Here is a 21530-nt window from a genome sequence, read left to right as displayed (position 1 = left end):
TTAAAAATGTAAAACTTAAAAGTTTTAAACTGACACACTGAGAGCAAAAGTGGTTTCTACATACAACATTCTGTCACTAAGGTGTAAGCTGGGTGTGCTGTAGGAAACTCAAGATATAAGTGTTCCTAAGTGGAGACAGGTACATTTGGAAAAATGTCCAAATTTTCTAGTCATTAATCAGAAATGAAGGCAAGATACACAAGTAAGATCTATTTTCTTGTTGCTTAGTCTAGTTTGGTTTTTTCATTCAGAGTTTGATTTCTGGAAGGACATGCCAAAATCAGAAAACCAGACTCCCAAGGTACGTGAGTTGGATGAACACTGAGGTGTTGTTTCCTTATAACTGTCTGCAAATGCCAAATCAGTGCATGTTCCCTCTGATGCAAGACAGAAACATCAGGATAAATCCTAAAGTTATACAGAATTGTATCAATGCATATTCAACTGAGGTCAAAGAAAAGGTGTGCTGATTATCTAAAAACTTCTCATGCACTGGTCAGCATTACAGTAAAATGGTAATTATTCATTATAATGGTAGTATTAATTAATCCCTCCAATTAACCCTTGATCCCTCTGAATTCAGATTAATAATACTGGTGCATGTGACACCAAAGGACTGATCTCAGTCTGGGAAAACCTTTCCTACTGAATTGTGAGCGACCAGATATTTTTTCCTGCCAGGATAAAAATAAAAACAAAAAACCCCTTGTAATGAAATACCAACTAGATTATTATTATTATTATTGCCACTTTTTTCCCAATATTATTTTTCTTGTTTACCTTTCTTGCATCTCGTATCATCTTCCGAACAGTTTCCTTTATGGTGTAAGGCTGTGCTCGTGGTGGATGAAAAAGCAGATCAATATTTGTGCTACCAGAAATTCCAGGCATCAGATAGGGCCACCCTAAGTCAAGATTTGGAGCTTCCACATCTGATTCAATGGGCCAGTAGGTTCCCGAGGAAGAAGTGTCATCAATGGCATGGTTAGAGGAATAAATTGTGTTTTGGGGAAGTTTGTGAACATTGTTCAAAATATAATCAATTTCCTCATCCGCTAAGAACTCTGAGCATCTCTCCTTGGAAAGAAATTCTTTGTAGGCTTCTAAACCTCCTTCAATCAGAGCATCAATAGCTATTCGGTACCATTCCTTGTAATGAGGTTCAATATAGTTGTCTAATCTGCATTCATCATGTAAGGAGGACAGCAAAGATGAAGTTTCCATTTTCACATGTATTTTGTATAAAGTCTCCTAAGAGTCCATTCATGAGCAGATGAAATGTATCTGCAAAGAGAAAATAAGTAAGAAAACAATGAAAATATTTCTAGATAACTATGGCACGCACAGTTATTAACTAAAATACTCTTCTGGTAAAGTTGCTCTAAGTTTTTCTAGCATTTTCCAAGACTTTGAAAAGGCTCAGGGACTACTATTGCCAAAAATTAAAGAGATAGATAAATATTAAATAGATAGACAATATTATATTAGAGAGACAGATAAAGAGCTTTTACATAAAGTAAACTAAACACATAATTCAGTGATTTTAGGAAGTTGATATTACAAGCTATGTCAGAGCTCATAGTACACCAAACATCTGTATCAGCAACACCAATACATACCCAGTGCATGTTCCAACACACATGTTGTGTTTCAAAATGCCCTTTGCAACAACTGACTGAGTACTGTCCAAAGAAATACCTCAGAAACCAATTAAATTTCCTACTTTTCAATACATTACTGAATCTGCAATGCATTTCTTTTCTTTGGCTTCTTTGAAACCACAGTCATTCAGGTACTTCTCCTTATCTATCTGTTCTCCCATGCTGATCTAATCCATTTGTTGCTCCCAAGCAGGACCAGCCTACCTCATTTCAGTGAGTTATGAGGAACTCCAGAAAGATTTATCCTCCCACATCTGGGATCAAACTCTGAATCAGCAATTTGATGTCTAGTTTCCACCCTGCTCATTCCTTCTGCCAAAAGGAGCGGCTGCTTTAATCTTTTTTTTTTTAACATTAATAACAAGTTGTTTACTGCTGATGTTTTATAAATTCATTCTTATACTTTTTTATTTCATTTAGCAAGGTCTGAGAGGGTTGCTTTGTGCTGCACATTGGAGATTTAAGAAAGAGAGAGAACAAATACTCAATGTTTCTTTCTTCACATTTCTGCAACCCTCAGTAACTCACCAAAAAAAAGGGGGGGAAGGTGTTTCATGGCAGCAGCATCAGCATAGCCATGTAAAACAGAAAGATGGTAGTACATCTTCCAGGGCTAGGGCATGAAGCTTAAGAGAAAGACTGCAGAAGTAAGAAGAACATCCAATGAAGGCAGAATAGTTAGAAAAAGCTTGATAGCTTGAAAGTTAACGTTGGGTTTCCCTATAAGCCTAATTAATAGTATAGCAGTATAATAGCAAATAGTCACATGGAGTTCTGATTTCACGTACTGGCATATAAATGTAACTTAATTCCCTTTTCCCATCAAGACCTTCCAGATATTTTTGCAAACAGTGCAATTGCTTTCTACTGTCTGTTGGGAACAGTTTAAATCTTCCCGAAAGGAAATGTAAATTAGCTATATTAACCTAAAGGAATGAAAATTAAAATCTCCATATCTACTGATAGTTCAGATACCAATTAAATGTTCAATTTAACCAAGATTTATAAGGAACTTGGGAAGTCTGAGGTTAAAAAAAAGACCAAGAAATAAAAATCCAGATCTGAAGCTGGCATCAGGCATGTCATATGGAATAATTCCATTTGAATCCTGTCTCTCAGCCAAGTAGCAGGGCAGATCTTCCCAGATAGGATTGCTTTCGAGCCTGGGGGAAAGGAGTGTTCCTTTCTGCTTCAAGAGTAGCTCTTTGTGGTGAACTGGAAAGCAGAACACGAAAGGGATCTAAATGCTCTCCCCCAAATTAAGAACTACATGTATTCCTCTGACAGATACTCAGAGCTTCATTCTACACTGCTCTCCCAAGAAGAAATGAAACGTTACAAAACAGGAGCAATACCATTTCCCTTCTCACAGATGCAGAGACAGCCTGTGGCAGAAGGTGACGAAGAACCAAGCACACAGTACAGGCAAGACAGATTCAAAGATTAAACTCTTAACATATTGTAAAAATAAAACAGTCACATCAGGACCAGCCCAATCGTCTGGACCAGGTTTACAAGACATTTTAGATACAGAATGAAGAACAACCAAGAGTACAAAATGCAGCTGAGTTGTTCTCAAAAGTCTGCACAGTAATACAGGTGACTTCATTGAGATTCCAACACACCCCTCTTTTAGGGCCCTCCAGGACAAATCATTCTCTAGTCACTGCAGTAACATAGTCAGTCTTAAAAGTCAATCTTATTATGACATGTAAGAATAAATACGATTTTACAAAGGCAAGTGAAAGATATTCCTAAAATTCTCGCTACTTTGGAATGGATATACTTCTAAAATAGAATTTTTTCCACTGACTGAATATATACAGTTGTGAAAGATGTGTCTATTTCAAAAGCCTGTCTGAATTTATTTTTCCTTCTTCTCATTCTGTCTTTTGAAAATAACTTAAGGGAATAGGACTATACTTAATAGGTAACATTGTGCAATATCAAATATTGAATGTTATGAACAAATAAAAAGTAAAACAATTATTACTTGTGTGTTCTGCCTCACAAGCATTTCTTTTATTTTGTTTGGTTCTTTCATTTGTTTTTCACAATAGTATAGTACATTGCTTGACTTTTCATTGAACAGAATGAATTACTTAAGTGTGGAATAGGTGAAATACAGCAACTTATGCTCAGACATATGCTGAAAGCAGGGTATAAATATAAGTAACCTTGAAAAGGTGAGACTTCTGGTGCAACATCTTCCAAACAAGAACAGTCATTTTACAGTGAACATCTTTGAAGCTGATGTTTGATTAACAAGTGGTGTTTAAAAAACAAGCTTAAAGCAGTGCATATTCATTTAAAAAGTAAATGTAAAATTTGCCAGCATGAAAATAAATCACAGAACACTTGAGACAAATGAAAAAATTTTAATCCTGGTTTTTGAAATTATGGACACCAGCATGAGATACATTCATATGAAACAAAAGAGAACTCCTAAATTAAAACAGTGGCTTCAGGTATACTTGACAAAAGCTCTGCATGTCTTTACACAGGTATTTTTCTCCTTAGAAGGTAAGAGCTACTGTGCAGAAACTGAACCTGTGACACCATATATTTCTGCATAAAACAGCAGAGATTTGGACAAAATTCTTAATAACTTTTTGATGTCTTCTTCAACCGTGTATTGTGATTTCCGCATAATAAACTTGATTCTTCAAAGGTACTCCTCAGGTCAACAATTACATTAGCAAGGTTGTGCAGAATGAGGCCCATTTCTTGAGGCTTACAGATCATTATCACACTTTATGTACACGATCACAAATTTTACCAGCACCGGAAAGTCGTCCTTCATCCTCTGAGAAACAACCTTGCCTGCTAATCCCAGCCCATCTTCTGTACCTGAACACAGGGATCAGTCACTTAAAACTTTTTTAATAAGTGCTATTAATGGCCTTTAATTGAATTTAAACTCAAATGGAGCTACTACAACTGGATCTTCTGCTGAAGGACACAAATGCTGAATCCTGTATTGATGTGATCATCTTGTCCTTCTATTAACATGCTCAGACCTTTCTAATGCCATTACCAGGAACCCAGCAAAATAAGGCCTTTTTCTATGAGTAAGAAGTAACTATGCCTTTATACAGAAAGATTTGGAGAATATCACAGACTTCACAAATGCAGCAGATGACAGATGTCCACTAAAGAGAATTATGCAACATTATACAGGGGTTTCAGACTAGTACCTAGAGACAAGGAGCTTCCCGGCCATACTAATATTCAGAAGATTTGAAAAATTTCCTATTCAGCAACTTTAGGGAGCAGCTCTAACCCCAGGCTTGTACAGCCGGTCCTTGGCAAGGGCCTGGCCATGGTGCTTTCCTCAGGATGCCCTTATCGCTTTTCCAATGGAAATGTGATTACTTTGACAGTTTCTGCATAAAGCCTCAACCTTGCCAGGAAATTTACACCTCGAGAACAGCTTGTTACAAGCTTGTTACTTTCAGGTATGGTTTTTAGGGCATCCACCTGGGCACCTCTGGCCCACGGCTCGGCCAAGGAGCCTCCCCACGGTTTAAGGGCCTGGCATGACCAATCTCTAACAGAACAACAGGCGTTTTATGACACCTGCCTTCCACCAACCTTTCTATTAAAGAACTGTATCAAGAATAAATAATAATTACCTCACATTAAGCAGTGACAGGCAATTATTTCATTATTAATGAAATTAAATTTTCTGTGAATACAAAGGCCATCAAATCCAAGTGAAAAACAACACCGCAAGCGTTCCTGCTGCTTTCCTTTTCTCTTTCTCTTGTGTGTTTGCCGGGTCGTTTGGCGGCGGGTTACTTTTGGGGGCTGGCTTCGTTAGTTCAACCAGAAAGTTTAACTTTCCAGGCAAAAGAAGGGCAGCGGGCGCTCCGCTGGCCGACACCGCACGTGCGGCGCCCCCGGCCCGGCCGCTTGCGCAAGGCGGCCCCGGCAGAGCGCGGCGGGAGGCGCTCCCCGGGCCGCCCCCGCTCCCGCCCGCGCCCGGAGCGCCCCCGCCGCCGCCCGCGCTCCGCGACCCGCGCTCCCCCGTTTGAACGCCCCGCGGCGCCGAGCGGGATGTTGGCGGGACGGGGGACTGCCCTGCCCTGCCCTACCCCTGTCCCGTCCCTTCCCGGGGGAGACTGAGGGGAGACCCACTTACTGCGCCGGTGCCCCGCGTGGGGTCTCGCCTCCGGAGCGGCGGGGCGGCTCGACCCGGCTGCTGCGAGCGCGGCGGCGGCGAGTCACGGCGGCGCAGCGCTCATCGCAGGGACTTCCCGTGGCTCTCAGGCGCGGTGGGTGTGGAAACCAGTTACAACATGTCAGGACGGTGTCGCACCAAACCCGCCGCCGCGGGAGCGGGGCGAGGACTTGTCTGAACTGGGGAAGCCCGGCCCTCTGCCGCGCAGCGCCTTCCCCGGGCCGCGCCGGACCCCCCGCCCCAGCCCGGCCCGGCCGATCCTGCCCTGCCTTTCCCTGCCCTGCCCGCCGGCCCGGCCGGCAGCCGCGGGAGCCCGCGGGGCAGGGGCGACCCGAGCCAAGGCATCGGCTGCCCCGCGGCGGGCCCGGGAGCCGGGTGTGCGTGGGAGATTAAACTCAAAGTAAACGCTGGCTTCAAGAAAAAAATAAACCCGTCAGCCTCGAGTCACGGTTTCCAGGTTAACTCCGGCGGAGCGATAGCCGTTCGAGACCTTCAAAGTCAGATATATGGACAAGCCCCTTTTCCATAGCTCAGGTGGCTTTGAGAAGGCTCTTCTTTTGCTCTTGATGTCTGTATCTGGTGGGAGACAGACCTGCAGGCAGAGCCCCCCATCCTGGCAGCAATGCACCTGGGCCTTCCTCCTTCGTTCTTCTCTCCAGCAGCAGGCTGGGCACGCCGCATAGCAATGCACGTGTTGAAACTTTGGAGAGCCCTCTTTGAAAGGCGCTTTGAAACCACGATCATCGCTTCAGCAGGGTCTTGCAACCACCAACGGATCAGCACATCCCATGTGCTCAAACACAGTGAGGGTGTTTTATAATTTTAGACTTTTTGTTGAAAAAAACCTTTTTTGTATATAACTTTTTGTATAAAACCCCCGCAAGCACACTGAGGGGGTTGTATAATTTTAGACTTTTTCTAGACTTTGTCCACATGATACTCTGGTGCTTAAATGTGGGCAGCTCTTTTTTGAGGCATTTAAGACAATGCAGTATAACCCTGACAGTTAGGCTTTATTAGCAATAACTCATCCAGTCTGGCTTTAAGCACAAACTCATTTTCCTAACCTATACTGTCTAATAGTAAGTGTGGGATGTATCCTATGCTGTGGCATCTTGATGATGGTTTCTGAGAAGAAAACAGTAAAATATGCAGTATCTGCACAGTAATATTTGTATATTTATATGTATGTAAGGGTATAAGTCTGGCCATCAGGGAGTGTTTTTTTTCCTGTGCAGTTAATTCAGGTAGTGGAGTGCACAAGAGAAAATAGCTGGTGTTAACATACTCATGGACTACCCTTTACAGACAAAGGAACATCTGGATTAATGATTAGACTCTTCTCACACTCAAAAAAGAATTTCCCTGGTTTTGATGGAAAAAAGGGGTGAAAACTGCTTTAAAAACAAAATTTTAAAATGTACATAGAACTTTATAGTTAGTACACAGCACTTTTTGTCCCATGAAAATACGTAATCAGGAAGGAGAACCTCTTTCTGTGGAAACTTACTCGTAAGGAGGTGAGGCTATCTAATTTTTTAAGAAAGCAGATCTATTTTCTAAAATTATTTAAGAAAGGGTAGGAAGGTAGATGAATGGTCACAAAACTTCTTTTGACCTTGAATGAACTGGTTGCATTTTTATTACACAAAATTTACAAGCCTGTGTCTTCTAGAGATGTTAAGTGGTTGAGCACAGGCTTAGCATAAACAAAAAGTTGTAATGAGACCAATCATATCTTTCTAAACAAGGAAATCTGCATGAAGGAAAGTTATCTAGGTTTTTTTGCCTTATTAATATCTGTACAAGAAAAGGTTTTTTTTCTGCTCCCTTGCAATTTATCAATTGAAGCTCTCCAGTAGCTATACTAGACCAGACAGTTCATAAAACCTAACTTGAGTAATGCATTTTGGAAACTGTTAGCTGTCAAAATAAAGAATGTTTTTACCTAGCAGGTAGCAAACTTATGTGTCCTGCAGCCACAGGCCATCAGTGGAAGCAGACAGTATGAGCAAGCTTAATAAGCAGTAAGACAAATTCTAAGCAATAGGTACAAAACTGTATTGTAAATGTGTGAGGCAGGAGAATGTGCTTCATTATCCTTACTCTTAGAGCTGTGGAACTCCAGCAGTATGAGGGGAAGGGACTGCAGAAACTGGGCAGCCTAAACAGCTTTTCCTTTTGCCATTGAAAATGTAGCATTGGGCAGGATCAGTTGAAGCATCCTATTGTTTGGGACTGTTTTACTGTAATCCAACTGATTCATAAAGCCTCAAAACTACAAAAGTTCTTAGACATAGCTCTTTTCTAAACTACATGAGAGAAAAGGATCAACTCAGTATGTTTGATGGCACCATCTTTAGAGTGATTGTCTTAAGTGACCCGGGTACTTGGGTACGCAGATGGGATGATGGTGCTGATGGATGATCATCCATGCTACTCCCATCTGTTTGCAGTTCTGAGGCTTTTTTTGTAGTGACAGATCATCTTGCCCTATACAAGCCTAGCTGAATGCAAGCAGAAGATAAAAGATTATTAGCACATGGGCAATGGCACCAGTCCAAAGTTTATTGTAGGGATGTTATTAAGGATCAATACTTATATGAATTATATTTCTATTCCTACTGCAGGGTTACTAAGATTTCATTTAGATTTACTAAAGGAAGCATTGATTTGGAAGCAGTGGATGTTTATACAATTCACGATACCTATGAGCTGAGCTTTTATTAGATTTTAACAGATGAAGAAATAATACAGTCCTGAAGATTCATACTATTTATTAATCAATGGCCATCTACTCTAAAGCATAAGCATGGAGACTTCATACACTAATCTTAAAATTAGAGGAAATGTGCTTTTACAGATATGAATATAAAAGGAGCTACAATACATTTATATCAGCTTGATGGGTAGTGATACAAAATCCACACCTTTCATAAAGTAGCAGAGAGAAAAATGAGACAGAAAACTACAAATTAATATGGAAAAGCAGGCATCCTCCTCTCAGTACATCTTTTTCAAATTAAATAATCATAACCTACTCTATTTGGTATCATATTCTTAAATCAAGAATACATTAATTTGGTCCGTATGATAGTAAGGAAATACTTGGCAATGTCCCATCACTGCCTAGTTTGCCAGTTACTTTCACAGCTTCTATCAAGAAAAAGCCAGTAGTCAAAATACAAAGTATTAAAGCCAAGGTCTTTTACTGAAAGCATTCTTAACCTGTATATTGGGGCCTGGGTATATGTGCTATATACCGTATGGTAAATTTTTGTTATAGGTCAGGTCCTGTGTTAAAAGCTTGTACAAGCCTTCTGAAATTACTTCAAGTTCAATTGTGTAAAGAGAAATCTGTGTGTTTCCTTTGGGAAGTTTTGGTAAGAGGTGAGTAAAGTTATGCAAAGTACATAATTTTTGAGACACAAGTAAATAAATAGAAATCCACCAGTCCTAATTTTCTGCCCATAGCATAAGTAGCTGAGAGAGAGGGTAAAAGAGCAGAGTGGGAGGGATGATCAAAGGTGAAGAAGAGCTGCCATCTGAGGAAGAGTCACAAGAGTCTGGGACTCTTCAGACTGGAATGGAGTTGGTGATTGAGGCTTCCTGGTGTGGTTCATTACATGACGTGGAGCTCAGTGTACAACAGGTCTGAATGCAGAGAAGGAAACTCCTCTGAGGTCAGCTGTAATGTGAAGCCAGTATCTCTCTCTCAGGCAGTTCCAAGACAAGAAGCTCTAAACTGATGGAGGTTGACAAAGTATTCTCTCCTCCTATAATTCATTCCTCTCACTTTCCTCTTGCCACTAGTCTGCATGTCATTAAAGGGCAGATACAGGGCTACAGAGACCTTTGTTCTGAATTCATACAGCTGTTCTTAGATTCCTTCAGAGCATGCTACAGCCAATGTATAAAGAAACTGTAGAAGCACAGATTTCTTACTTGGGATTAACTTCCTTCTCTATGGATCAGAGAGGTAGCTCCTCTTGGTGTTCTTGAAGGCTTGAGATATCAGTGTGTGCCATTAAACATGATTCCACCCCTGCCCTTGGGGAAGAGGACTGCACAATGGGCAGTAGGTTTCTCTGAGGCTTTATGTCTTCATAATACCTAGCTTAGATTTCTGCTCTTTCAATTTGTACCTCCCTGTTCTGTCTACAGTTCCTTACGGAGTTTGTCACCAGTTTCCCTGTAGGCCCCTTCAGATACTGAAGGTTTCTTGTGAGCTCTCCACAAAAACTTCTCTTCTCCAGACTGAACAGCCCCAACTTTCTCAGCCTGTCTCAGATGGAAGTGAAGTTGCTCCAGTCCTCATCAACTTCATGATCTCTTCTGGACTTGCTCCCACAGTTCCATATCTTTTTATGCCAGGACCCAGGAGATGCAGCACTCCAGGTGTGGTCTCACAAGAGCAGAGTAGAGGCGTAGAATCACCTCCTTCACCCTGCTGGCCACGCTGCTTTGAATGCAGCCCAGGGCACAGCTGTCTTTTTGGGCTGTGAGCACCCACCACCAGCTTCTGTTGAGTTTTCATCAGCCATCACCCTAAGTCCTTCTCCACAGGGCTGCTCTCCATCCCTTCTCTGCCCACCTCTAGTGGTGCCTGAGATTGCCATGACCCAGGTGTTGGACCTTGCATTTCTCTTGGCTGAACTTCATGGGCTTTGCATTGACCTGTGTCTCAAGATTCTTAAGGTCCCTCTGGATGACATCCCCTCCCTTCATGTTGACTCTTGCTACATAGCCATAAGGATCTTTGAGCCAAAAGGAGAATTCATTGCTCCTAGGATCCTTCTGACTGGGAAAAAAGGTGAGTCTTCTAAACAGATTCATGGAAAGAGAAAAATGAGATGGGGCTAAGGGAACAAATCGTTGCTTGATTTGCATGTGGTTTATTTTCAAAGCTGTAACCACTGTGGCAGTGGGTTGCCACTTACAAGGACCTAATTTTGGCCTAGTATTTACCTCTCTGCTTGGAGGTAAGGTTGGCAAAAGGATGAAAGCTGTTTGTCTCCTACCAATCCCAGAAGTGCCTGAAGCTAGTTTTCCTAGAGCTGGTTACTTGGAATCTTCAATGTTACCCCAGTGTTTGCTTGGGTGCTCAAGGTCCTCATGAGCTTTATACACCCAAGCCCATCTTTCGTGTAGATCTTTTCTTATTCTAAAACTTGGGGAGGTTTAAAGGTCTCATAGTGCCTTTGGGAGTCCTCTGGCCATCAGAAGTAATACTGGCAGAAGTAAAAGAGAAAAATAAACCAGGGAATAGACCAGCCTATATCAAGTAATAAAATCACATTGAAGTCTCAACAGCAAAGGAAGTTATGTTCATATTCTAAAGAACCAACATCATAAGTCTGAATGCAGCTACTACAAATGGCAGATTTACTCTGTCCTGGATAGCTTCCTAAACTGCCAATGAAGTTACAGCCAAGGAAGTTATTACCAATGGCATAAGTGGCAGACAAGTAGCAGAAATATTCCATCCTCAAATACAAGGTTTTCTTAAGTGTCCACATACCTGTCCAGAAAACAAAAATGCACTATGATTAGGGAATGTTTATTGGCTGAATGGTGCACAGCAAATGTGGAGTTCACTTATAAGCACTATGAGGTTAGAAAAGGTTTTCCCATGAACTTGGTGCTTTATAATCAGTGTGAAATTGTTAATTTACATGTACAATTAATGAAACAAAAATAATTTATTCTGCATTTATCAAGGTGTCTTCAGAATTAATGTAGTAGTGTAGTGGTGACCATAATAAACTAAGAATATCTATGATTCAGATTTTTAAGAATAGTTAAATCTTTCATCAAATCATCTAATGCTGTTGTGGAAAACAGACAAGCTTATAGTCACTGACACTTCTCCAAACCTGGAATACACACAGCAAACTTCAAATACAACTACAAATTGTGAACAACTGCACTGGGCTAAACGGGGGATGTTTCAACTACAGAAGAGAAACAATACAAGTGTAATACAGGAGTATCTATTCTAAATCCATCTAATTCAACATCATGCCTTTGACAGTAATTGGTTAGAACCAAGTTTTTGGCAAGTTTGAGGTCTTCCATCTTCATCTCTTAGCTCTTTCAGAGGCATATGAGAGTTGGGGATAATGGATCTCCATCACTGTCATCCCCAAAGCATGCTGAAAACCCAAACATTTCTGATTTCCAAGTAAATAAAATAGAGACTCTTGTTTCAATCTGTTTCTTGCTGTGAGGTTGTGGGAGGAAGGGGATAAATTGTAATGGCACTTAGGCAGTGCTCTCTGTGACAATGAGACACCGAGATGCAGGAATTACAGGTTGCAGCAAGAGAAATTCTAATTGGGCACCGGAAAATGCTTCACTGTGGGGGTGGTTAAGCACTGGGATGTGCTTCCTGGACAGCATGTGGGATCCACCTCTGTGGAGATTTTCAAAACATGACTGAACAAGTCCTTGAACATCTTCATTTGATTTTTCAGTTAAACTGACTTGAAGCAGGAGGTTGAACTAACATCCAGAAACTCTTTCTAGACTAATTGTTCTGTCATACTGTGATTCCGACATTATTTTCCTTCCTGTAACAGCTGTAATTCTGACAGAGGTTATTCCATCCTTAGAATGGTAAAAATCTTACAGGAATTTTTTGAAGTTAAATATTTCTTTATGCATCTCTATTGTGTGTTATATTATAATCCCCAGTCTTTAGCTGAAATTACCTGATGATAATAAAAATTTTGGGTTTAAAAGTTTAACAGTTTTACATTCAAAACACTTTGGAGCACTGCAGAAGTTACTTCTAGTAAACTGAGGAGGTTTGCTAATTCGTGTGAGAATCAACTGAGAAACAGTGAGAAATTATAGCTTGATGTTATGAAATAATGTTATTATCTGATTGTTTCTAGAAATTTTATTGATAACAGAATGGCTTACTTCTCTGATGCTTTAATTGGCCTTGGAGTTAAAACAGCAAGATCAATGGAGACTGTTCACTCCTAACACTGGAGTCTTCAGCTAGCTGTTAATGTCCTTAAGGTGTGTCTTGAAATCTGAAGCTGATACTATACATAATATTTCTAAACACCAGCTTAGATCTGGAACCATAATTGTGTCATGGTCATGTGTGTTCCTTACAGCAGTATACATGACTATCACTTACAAAAATTCAAGCAAAACAAATACTGTCAGATTTTACTGGTAATTGGTGAACTATCTGACATCAGAGAAGCTCTATGTCAAATGTTTGTGAACAAACAAGATGAAAAGTTTTTGTACTTTATCAATAACATTGATATGGCTGCAAGAGTTTGTGTTTCAGTGTTTAGAACAATGCTTTGAGTTGTTTATGATACGTGATGGTTAATCTGAAATAATCAGGTCCTTGAACAGTATCTTGGACAAAACATACTCATAAATTGAAATGTCTGTGGATTCTTTCCATTCCCTTCAGCTACCTGAAATGGAAAACCTGTGTGATCAAGGCCTAGAAGTGGATTTGAGTTGTCATCCTATGTTTACCAATTACGGGATGTCATGTGCTTGCAATTCATTTCGATTAAACAAATACATTAACATTTAAGTGGCAATCTTAATCTGACTTGTACAGAGTTAGTAAATGAATAAAGGTAGTTCAACTAAGGGCAAAAAATACATAGACTAAGGAGTAATTGAGTAAAAAGGGCTGGCTTATGAACATGAAAATTGGCAGTTGCCCTTGCCAAGAGTTGTACTTCTTTTAAAATTGAGTCATTTATACAGGAAAAAAGAAAGATAGAAAATATCTTAAGTTCAGTCGTGCTGAACTATAAATGTAGCAAGCTAGAATGAGGCAGACTATCATAAAAATGTTAGGCACCATAAAATCTTCTCCAAATGAAGTAAATACTATCCTTTCATTTTTTATCAAAGCCTAAGAAATTCCTGAATTTCCTGAAGTAGCCAGTATGATTTCAACTATTACAAGGGGCTTTCATGGCTAACACAGGATTTCAGACTCCTGTCTTGAAAATTGCTCATCAAATAAACTCTTCTCAACTGTTATTTAAACTTCCTCCAGAGAATATTATTTTTCCTTTTTAAATTCTAGTGTGCCTGATGCTCTGTCCTTGTGTGTACAGAATCTTGGCCCTTACGTGCACCTTCACACCTAAGTCACAGGCATGGTCAGCTCCTAGAAGCTTTGAATTCCTCCTCTCACATCCCACACGATCAGATCAAAAGTTTCTCAGGTTCGCTCTGATCCTCTCAACTACATTTCAGTTTTTATTTACTGTGAGTTATAGTGAAATCCTAGAAAATGCTCCCAATTCAACTTGCTTCAGTCAGCTTTGGTTCAGGCTCTTAACAAGCAGCACACACCTCAACAGAGACGTGAGCAGAGCTCACCAGAGAAGCTGGTGCACGGACTGCAGTGAATAAGGCAGGCTTCCGCTGACCTCAGGAGGGCTGGTGACCTACAGCACGAACAGAATGCAGCACGTCCACACCCACAGGAAGAGCAGCAAATGCAAGGTCCTGTCCAGTTGTTATTGTGTATATCCTAGTAGTAGGAAGCAGGAAAAGAACAGTGGAGCTGGAAGACAAGTAAACAGCAGCACTTAGATCTTGATCAATACCCTCCAAATTGGCAGTTACATTAGGCATTTAATTGCTATATTATTCATAGTAGAAGTAGTTTTTTCGTGAAGGAGGGTCATAAAGAATCATGGTCTGAATTTGGGGAGCTACAGCCCATGTCAGTAGTAACACAGAGTGAGAGACAAAAGGATTAGTGAGAAATACCAATACAAGTAATTGAGATGTGGTAATAATAGAAGTATTCCTCAAGGGCTAGTTCACAGGCAAATAATTCAATAGCATCCTCTGTTGTCTCACTTACCCCTTACTGAATATGCACATGCATACTATTTTAATATACCTCCTCAGCAATGTAGTTTTCACTGTCAGCATTTTGCTCGTTATCCTTGTCATCCTGCAGTTTCCCAATAAAACCTGCTATTCCTGAAAAAAAAAAAATTCTCCTTTTTTCTGTGAGTTTGTTCATTACTATTGTGAAATGTTCCTCCATAGCCTAATAAAGTGCAAAAGTAGCTCTGTAGAATGTCTGTAAGTTTTGATTTGATTTCATTTCATATTGGGCATCACAGAAAGCCAGATACAACAATGTATGATAATGAAGAATGTTTTTGGTAAAAAGTGCCTGAATGACTATGAGTTTGACTGAATTGTTCATACTCCATTGCCAGGTAGAAAATAGCACGGTGGAGATGATCATGTTGTCAGCAGATTCACAGGATTCACACTATTCACAGAAGAAGCATTGAGAGGTTTCTGAAAATGCCTGATAGTGTGATCCTGGCTTTGAGAGTGGAAATATGAAGATAGGGAGAAAGGAGATTTGTACAACATTTAATTTTGTGTGATGTAAAATTAAAGTTCTAGTTCAGTGTTAATATTCATAACAGCAACTGGAAACTGTTTTGATAGTGTATTCTGTTTTGATAGTAATTCTTGTACTAACCAGGATGCTGAGAAATGCAGGTGAGTGACTGGCAACTTTGAGAAGAGCTATAACAGTGGAACTGAGCAGATTACTCCAATGAATTTCTGGCATCACAATACGTAGAAATACAGCTGGAAATACAAATACTCCATATGGAGCATAAAACACCCAGACAGCAAATGTAACACAAAAATGAGGTGTGTAGCATATTTATTGAAAATGAAGGATTAAAAAGAAAAGTAGATGGAAGTGGTGATTCATTTAATAAGAAAAAGTAAGTAATTTATGCATAGAAAAAGTAAGTAATTTATGCATAGAACTAAATACATTTGTCCAAAATATGGTAGTGGTCATACTTGGAATATAGCTCTTCTTCAAGTTAAGATTAGTTATTAAGAGGAGAAATAAAGATGTTAATGCAGGAAAAATTGTCATTAATTAAGATCAGTATTTTGCTTTATTTGGACATTTATTGTGTATTTACATTGGACAACTTTATATTTCAGATTTGGTACCCTGATTGTGTTGGAATGTCTGATGTTAAATGACTTTTAGTGCTGGTAAACTTATTTAAGTCTTAATTCATATGTGCTACAGTCTGCATTTAACATTCTTAAACAAAAAACGTGTTCCAATCAATACAGATCTAATATCTTATCCTTCATCATTTCCTCCATCACCCCACAAGGTTTTGGGTAAGCCTTGCCAATGGTTCATGAAACAGCAGGTACAGTTCCATCTGTTCCTTTTTCTCCAGAAGGAAAGTTGTTTACATTTTACACTGCTTGTTTTTGTAGGATTCTGTAGGAAGAGTTGGGGATTTAAAAAACAAGCAAACAAATAAAGCTAACAAACAAATACCTGGTATGTCTTAACAGGAAAATTTAAGACTGAGGAGACATGCATTGCATCTGAAATACAAATTGCTAAACACACAACGGTTATTATTTTCTCTCAAAAATAATTTTACACTTCCTGAAGTGACCTACAAAAAATTCCTTCTCTTGGAGACTCACTTTACTCTTAGGCAGAAAGCTGAACTGCTGTACATATAGATTCATAAGAGCATTGTATTGAACAACAAATCACATTTGCAGCTTTTTGATACCAGTTGGATCAGTTGAATGAAAGGTGTTTTTTCAATAATGTCAGAATTCTATTTTTCCATTGATTTAATTGATTCTACCTGCTTCATGCATTATGCAATCAACTGCTAAACTTCCTGATGAAATTTCAGTAACAATGGTGAAAATAATAAATTATTTTATAATGATAGAAACATGCTTACAAAATCGGAAATACACAAAAAAATTAAAAGGACAATCAAAATAATTTTTTTGACATTGTGTGAAAACCAGAACTTTCAATCTTTAAACTATTTTATGCAATAAACTCTTAAAATAATTAAAATAAAGTTGCCTACAGGGATAAACCATATCAAAACAGTGATTGGAAAGTGGGGTGCTTTAGATGTGGAGAATGTAAAAAAAAGGCTTCCTGTGCAAATTTCAGTCTGCCCTTTTTATGTACACAGATTATCAGATAGCTTTTAATTACATGATTGTATCAGTATTGTTTCTTCACATTTGGAAATCCTGCCTTATTCAGTAAAGGGGTAGTTATTCCTTATTTCTTCTTCCTCCAGTACTTGATATCAGATCTTACTCAACATCCAACAGGCAGATCCTGCATCAAATTCAAAATTATCTAATATTATCATGGATGATTGTGCTGTGCTCTTGCCATGGCATGTAAGTGCTTCATAAAATTGCTTAATCTATGGTTCCCTACAAAATTAAGTGCCTCTATTACCCTCATTTTATAACTGAGAAATAGAGACACGCAAAGATTAGGTCAAAATTGTCAAAAACATCCCTAATTTTGGATGCTGAACATGAGATGTTTCATGCTCCATTTTCAAAGCACAATGTACTTTTATCACCCTTTTTATCTTCAAAGCACAGCATTCATCAACTTGAAGTTGATCAACTTGGAGAACAGTATTGTAGCTGTGTCTCTGCCTGGAGAGACAGTGATTGGGTGTTTAGAAAATGGATTTATTAGCTCTGTATCTAAAAGATGGGGTACACTGAGTGTTGCAAATAGGCCTTGCCAGAAGAGGAAAATGGTGCTTCACATCTCTTGTAGGCTTTGGAGGGGATCATGCTCTGATAGACACTTTAGGGGCACACATTTGTGTGGAGTGGGTTTTAGAGATGCTAAGGGAGTACCACTCGAGCTGAAATGGGGTACATGCTGTTGTACCTATCAGGAAAGGCACACATGATGCTGTACCTAGCAGGAAATGTCCATATCATGCTGTACCTATCAGGAAAGGCACACATGATGCTGTACCTATCAGGAAATGCAAGCACAGTTCTGTGCTGGCAGGTAAGTGGTGTCTTTATTTTGGCATGGTGACACACCTCTACTAACAAGCCCCAGTTTTCAGAGGGATTAATTAGGTCACACACAGTAACTTAATGGCAATAGTTACCTTGTTTGGGAGCCATCTCACTTGTCTTAACTCTGCAAACAGGGCAGGCTCCCCACAGAAACATATGTGCCTGCTTACCCTAATCATGACTGATGCCACTCTGTTTACCCTGTTTTGTCACAACAGAGAATCTGTATTCCTGCCTCCCAGTCTTCCATCAATCCCAGAAATCATGCCCCTTTCTACCATTACAGGTGCTCAGAGTCCTGTCAAGGTTATCTTCTCTCAGTGGGACTTAGGTCCTTTATTTTTGGTGTTGAGCATATCAGTAGTGAGACCAGAACCTGTGCATAGGATAGACAAAAATAGAAATGGATTTATCTCAGCCATTCTACAAAGTAACTCACTGCTATTTGAAAAACCCATTTATTTCTAGGAATCAAAAACAAGGCCTCTTATTCCTTATTAATGACTCTTGAAGAGCAATTTTCTTGCAATGATTTTTCTTTAGTAAATATGTGTCCCAGATCATGCTCCTTACATATGTCTTATGTATGGCTCCATCTTATGCAATAATCTCATCTACTTTCTTAAGGTCTGCCCAAAATATAGGATCTGTAGATAGATAAGATACTTGCTGGCACATTTTAAGGGCTCAGTAGTAAAGTGTAATCACACTAAAGAATGGGAAATCTGCTAATGAAAGGTGGAAATAAACCAACTTAAGGTTTGTTGGTTTTTTGTTTTGTTTTGTTTTTTTTTTTAATAATTGAAGCAGTATATTGGAAAATTCCTGCTAAGGAAATGCACTGTTAAATGGAGAACCCTTTCTGAATTAATTAGTATGCCTGTGTTTTAATGTTTTGAGACCTTTAATGGAAACCAAAATAACTGATCTGAAAAAAGATTATCTGCTGATAACTGTTGTCCAACTAATCTAAACTTAAGACAGACATCCTTAATTATGTTAGCACATGAACAGACAATTATTTTCAGATGTAAACACCTATAGAACCTGCTATAGGACACTGATACCTTTTTGCAGCTTTTACAATTTGCCTGGCAGCAGTCGTTTCTATGGCAGATGTGTTCACAGAAAAGATATATTACAAGGAAAAGTGATAGCAACATACTCTTGCAAGTGAAAACACCAAGAAAAAAATTATCTCATGAATTCAGGAACTGAATGCAAGCTTAAGTAAAAGTATTTTCATTCAGTTATTAGCTTTTTATTTCCTTTCAAGATAAGCAGTAAGAAGCCCTGCATCTTCTTACTGTGGTACTTAAAAAAATGGTTTATCACTTTCAGGTGTTACCAATTTTACTTTCCTTTATTTCCCTTACATTTCTTTTTGTTAGATTTCTGTGCTAGTAGCCATATTAAGTCTATGTCTGTCATTCTTATATCTTGCCATTCCATATGTTTATTTTACATCTATAAAGGTCTTATAGACGGATAAACGTGTTTTGTGACTTTTTCCCATATTTTTATTACCATTTCTTACCATTTCTTTTTCTTTCTATCTTTGCAAAATAACATTTAGTGTTCCTGTGTAACATAATCCTAGTTTCATTTGTTTCTTCTCCAAATACTCTTGACTACATGATGCTTTTGACAGCTTACCAGGACAGGGGTTATCTTGAAGCATCGCACCTCAGGAAGAGCAGGATGAAGGACTTTGCTGCATTCTTTTCTTTCAAGGATGGTCTTTTTAATAAAAGGGAATGTCATACTATATATTAGACATGTAATGACACATCTATTCCTTGTACCTTGTTTAAAATACCAGAATAATTTGGTGTGATTGGTGACTGTTCCCTGTTGAATCTTTTGCAGCCATCAGAGCTACCTTGATGCCTTGCCAGGGTCAGAAACACTAATTGTGTCCTGGTTTTTGACATATATGACATGCTGGAACTTGGAGTTCATCTCTGGAATATTAGGCTGTTGGAACTGAACATTGACCTATTCTTAATCATTTTGCCAAAGAAAATTAATTTTTAAACAAGATAAAACTTGAAAAACATTTATAGCCACTGGAGCCACTGCTGTGCAGTCGATTTTTCTCAGTCCTGGAGATCTGGGCTGATTATTGCAATACAAGCCTTTTGACTGGGCATTAGTAAAATGATAAAGATTTAATTTCTGTATGAATGCTTCCCTTTCTTTGTCAGCTGCTTTAAATTTCTGCACTTGTGTCTGGTTTCTGAGATATACTGTGGCACAGGTTTTTGTAGTTAAAATAAGACTGTACAGATCTGTAGCTATGTAATACCATTACATTCTCAATGTGTTGACAGAAAGCTTAGCTCACCCACTGCCAAGCACAGGCTTGCTGAAGCGTTTTGTATTGCCAGCAGGTTTGAGCATTCAGCACCAGTATCAAGCCTTCTTGTTGGCTGCTTAACTTATAACTAAATAATAACTTAATTCATTAACAGCAATTGATGATCTCTACCAATAGGTAAACTCTGAGCCTGTTTGTAAGTGTCAGCAGATAACCAGCTGGTACTATATTCAGTCACAGTCTTTGCCCATTATCCATATAGCCTTTCCTATTGTGAAATGAACTCTTGGGAAATCAGGAGTTTTGGAAAATGGTTCAAAGCCTCAGTGCACATTAAAAAGAAACTTATTTTTATCCCACTTTGGGCAGATACTCTGATTTACACCAGTACTGTTAAAAGCTGAAAGAGGGCTGCAAATAAAAGGAATTTCAAATATTACATAAATGTTTTACATTTATTCAAATATTTGTTTGTGATCATTTTGCAGTGCTGAAGTGCTGCTATTTGTTATTTTGAACATAAAAAAAATTGATATCTTTTTTGTTTCCCTAGTTCTCAAGGTCGCAAGGATATAAAGACACTACCTGCCTAAGCAAGGTGAGCATTCCATTAACTTCAAATTAAGTCAATGCAAATAAGGGTTGTTCTTAAGAGCAGAGATTTGTGGAACTTTGCTTTAGTTGACCATGATAATATAGAAATGAAAAGACACTAGTATTTGATAAACAGATCCCATGATGTATGGAATTTAATTCACCCTAAGTTATCATCTGTCTCTGTAGCTGGCATCAAATTGGTGCACAATGTCTTGTGGCTGCCTGCCCATTCATCCTCTGCAGTCTGACTGTGCACCCCTGTGTGACCCAGGACGAGTCTGTCTTGTTCAGGGATGTGGTCATGCATGGCTGGTATTAGGAATGGTGAAATCAAAGCCTCACTTGTTCCCCAGCTTGTGCTCTCCTGTGTAAATACTGGGCAGCCTTAAATTCCATTTTGCCCAACATTGCAAACCAAGAAACAAGCTCAGTTTAAGATGGAAGAAACACCTCTAAATTGGCAGCCTGTGTAAGCTCAAGGATATTAATCAAAGCCTAAAGTATTTGAAGGACAAATTGTCCAAAGGCTGTTAGATGTCTTTGGGAGTTTAGAACCATTTTTACAAATGGTGATAAAAGTGATAAGAAGTGCTCTTTGCTGACACTTTGATGGGATGTGAAAAGATATTTTGTTTTTGATATAATAAATGAGTGAGATTTCATATATCTACAAAGGTAAATCAGTGAACGCTTCAATGACAGTGTGAGGCTGAAAGACTTTGTTTCAGGTTTAAATTGTCAGTAATGCACTTGGCCTTCACCGCTTGCGTTAGGCTAAAATTGTGTTTGGATGCTGCTAATCCATTAAGAAATAGGTTTAATTTGCAAGTGAAATTTGTATGAAGTAAAGAACATGGAAAGAATATTT

General features: G+C 39.0%; 1 protein-coding gene across 1 annotated transcript in view; it reads right to left on the bottom strand.

Annotated features, from left to right (window-relative positions):
* Window positions 1-1224, bottom strand: part of FAM83B (family with sequence similarity 83 member B) — a 44471-nt gene extending 43247 nt beyond the window's left edge. The window contains exon 1 of the mRNA XM_036381072.1: window positions 781-1224. Coding sequence (XP_036236965.1) covers window positions 781-1224 — 444 coding nt within the window. The remainder of the gene's footprint in view (window positions 1-780) is intronic.
* Window positions 1225-21530: the final 20306 nt, after the last annotated feature.

Source organism: Molothrus ater, chromosome 3, assembly GCF_012460135.2.
Source record: "Molothrus ater isolate BHLD 08-10-18 breed brown headed cowbird chromosome 3, BPBGC_Mater_1.1, whole genome shotgun sequence".
NCBI lineage: Eukaryota > Metazoa > Chordata > Aves > Passeriformes > Icteridae > Molothrus > Molothrus ater.
Note: the sequence above shows the minus strand (reverse complement) of the source record. Positions and strands in the feature narration are given on the sequence as shown.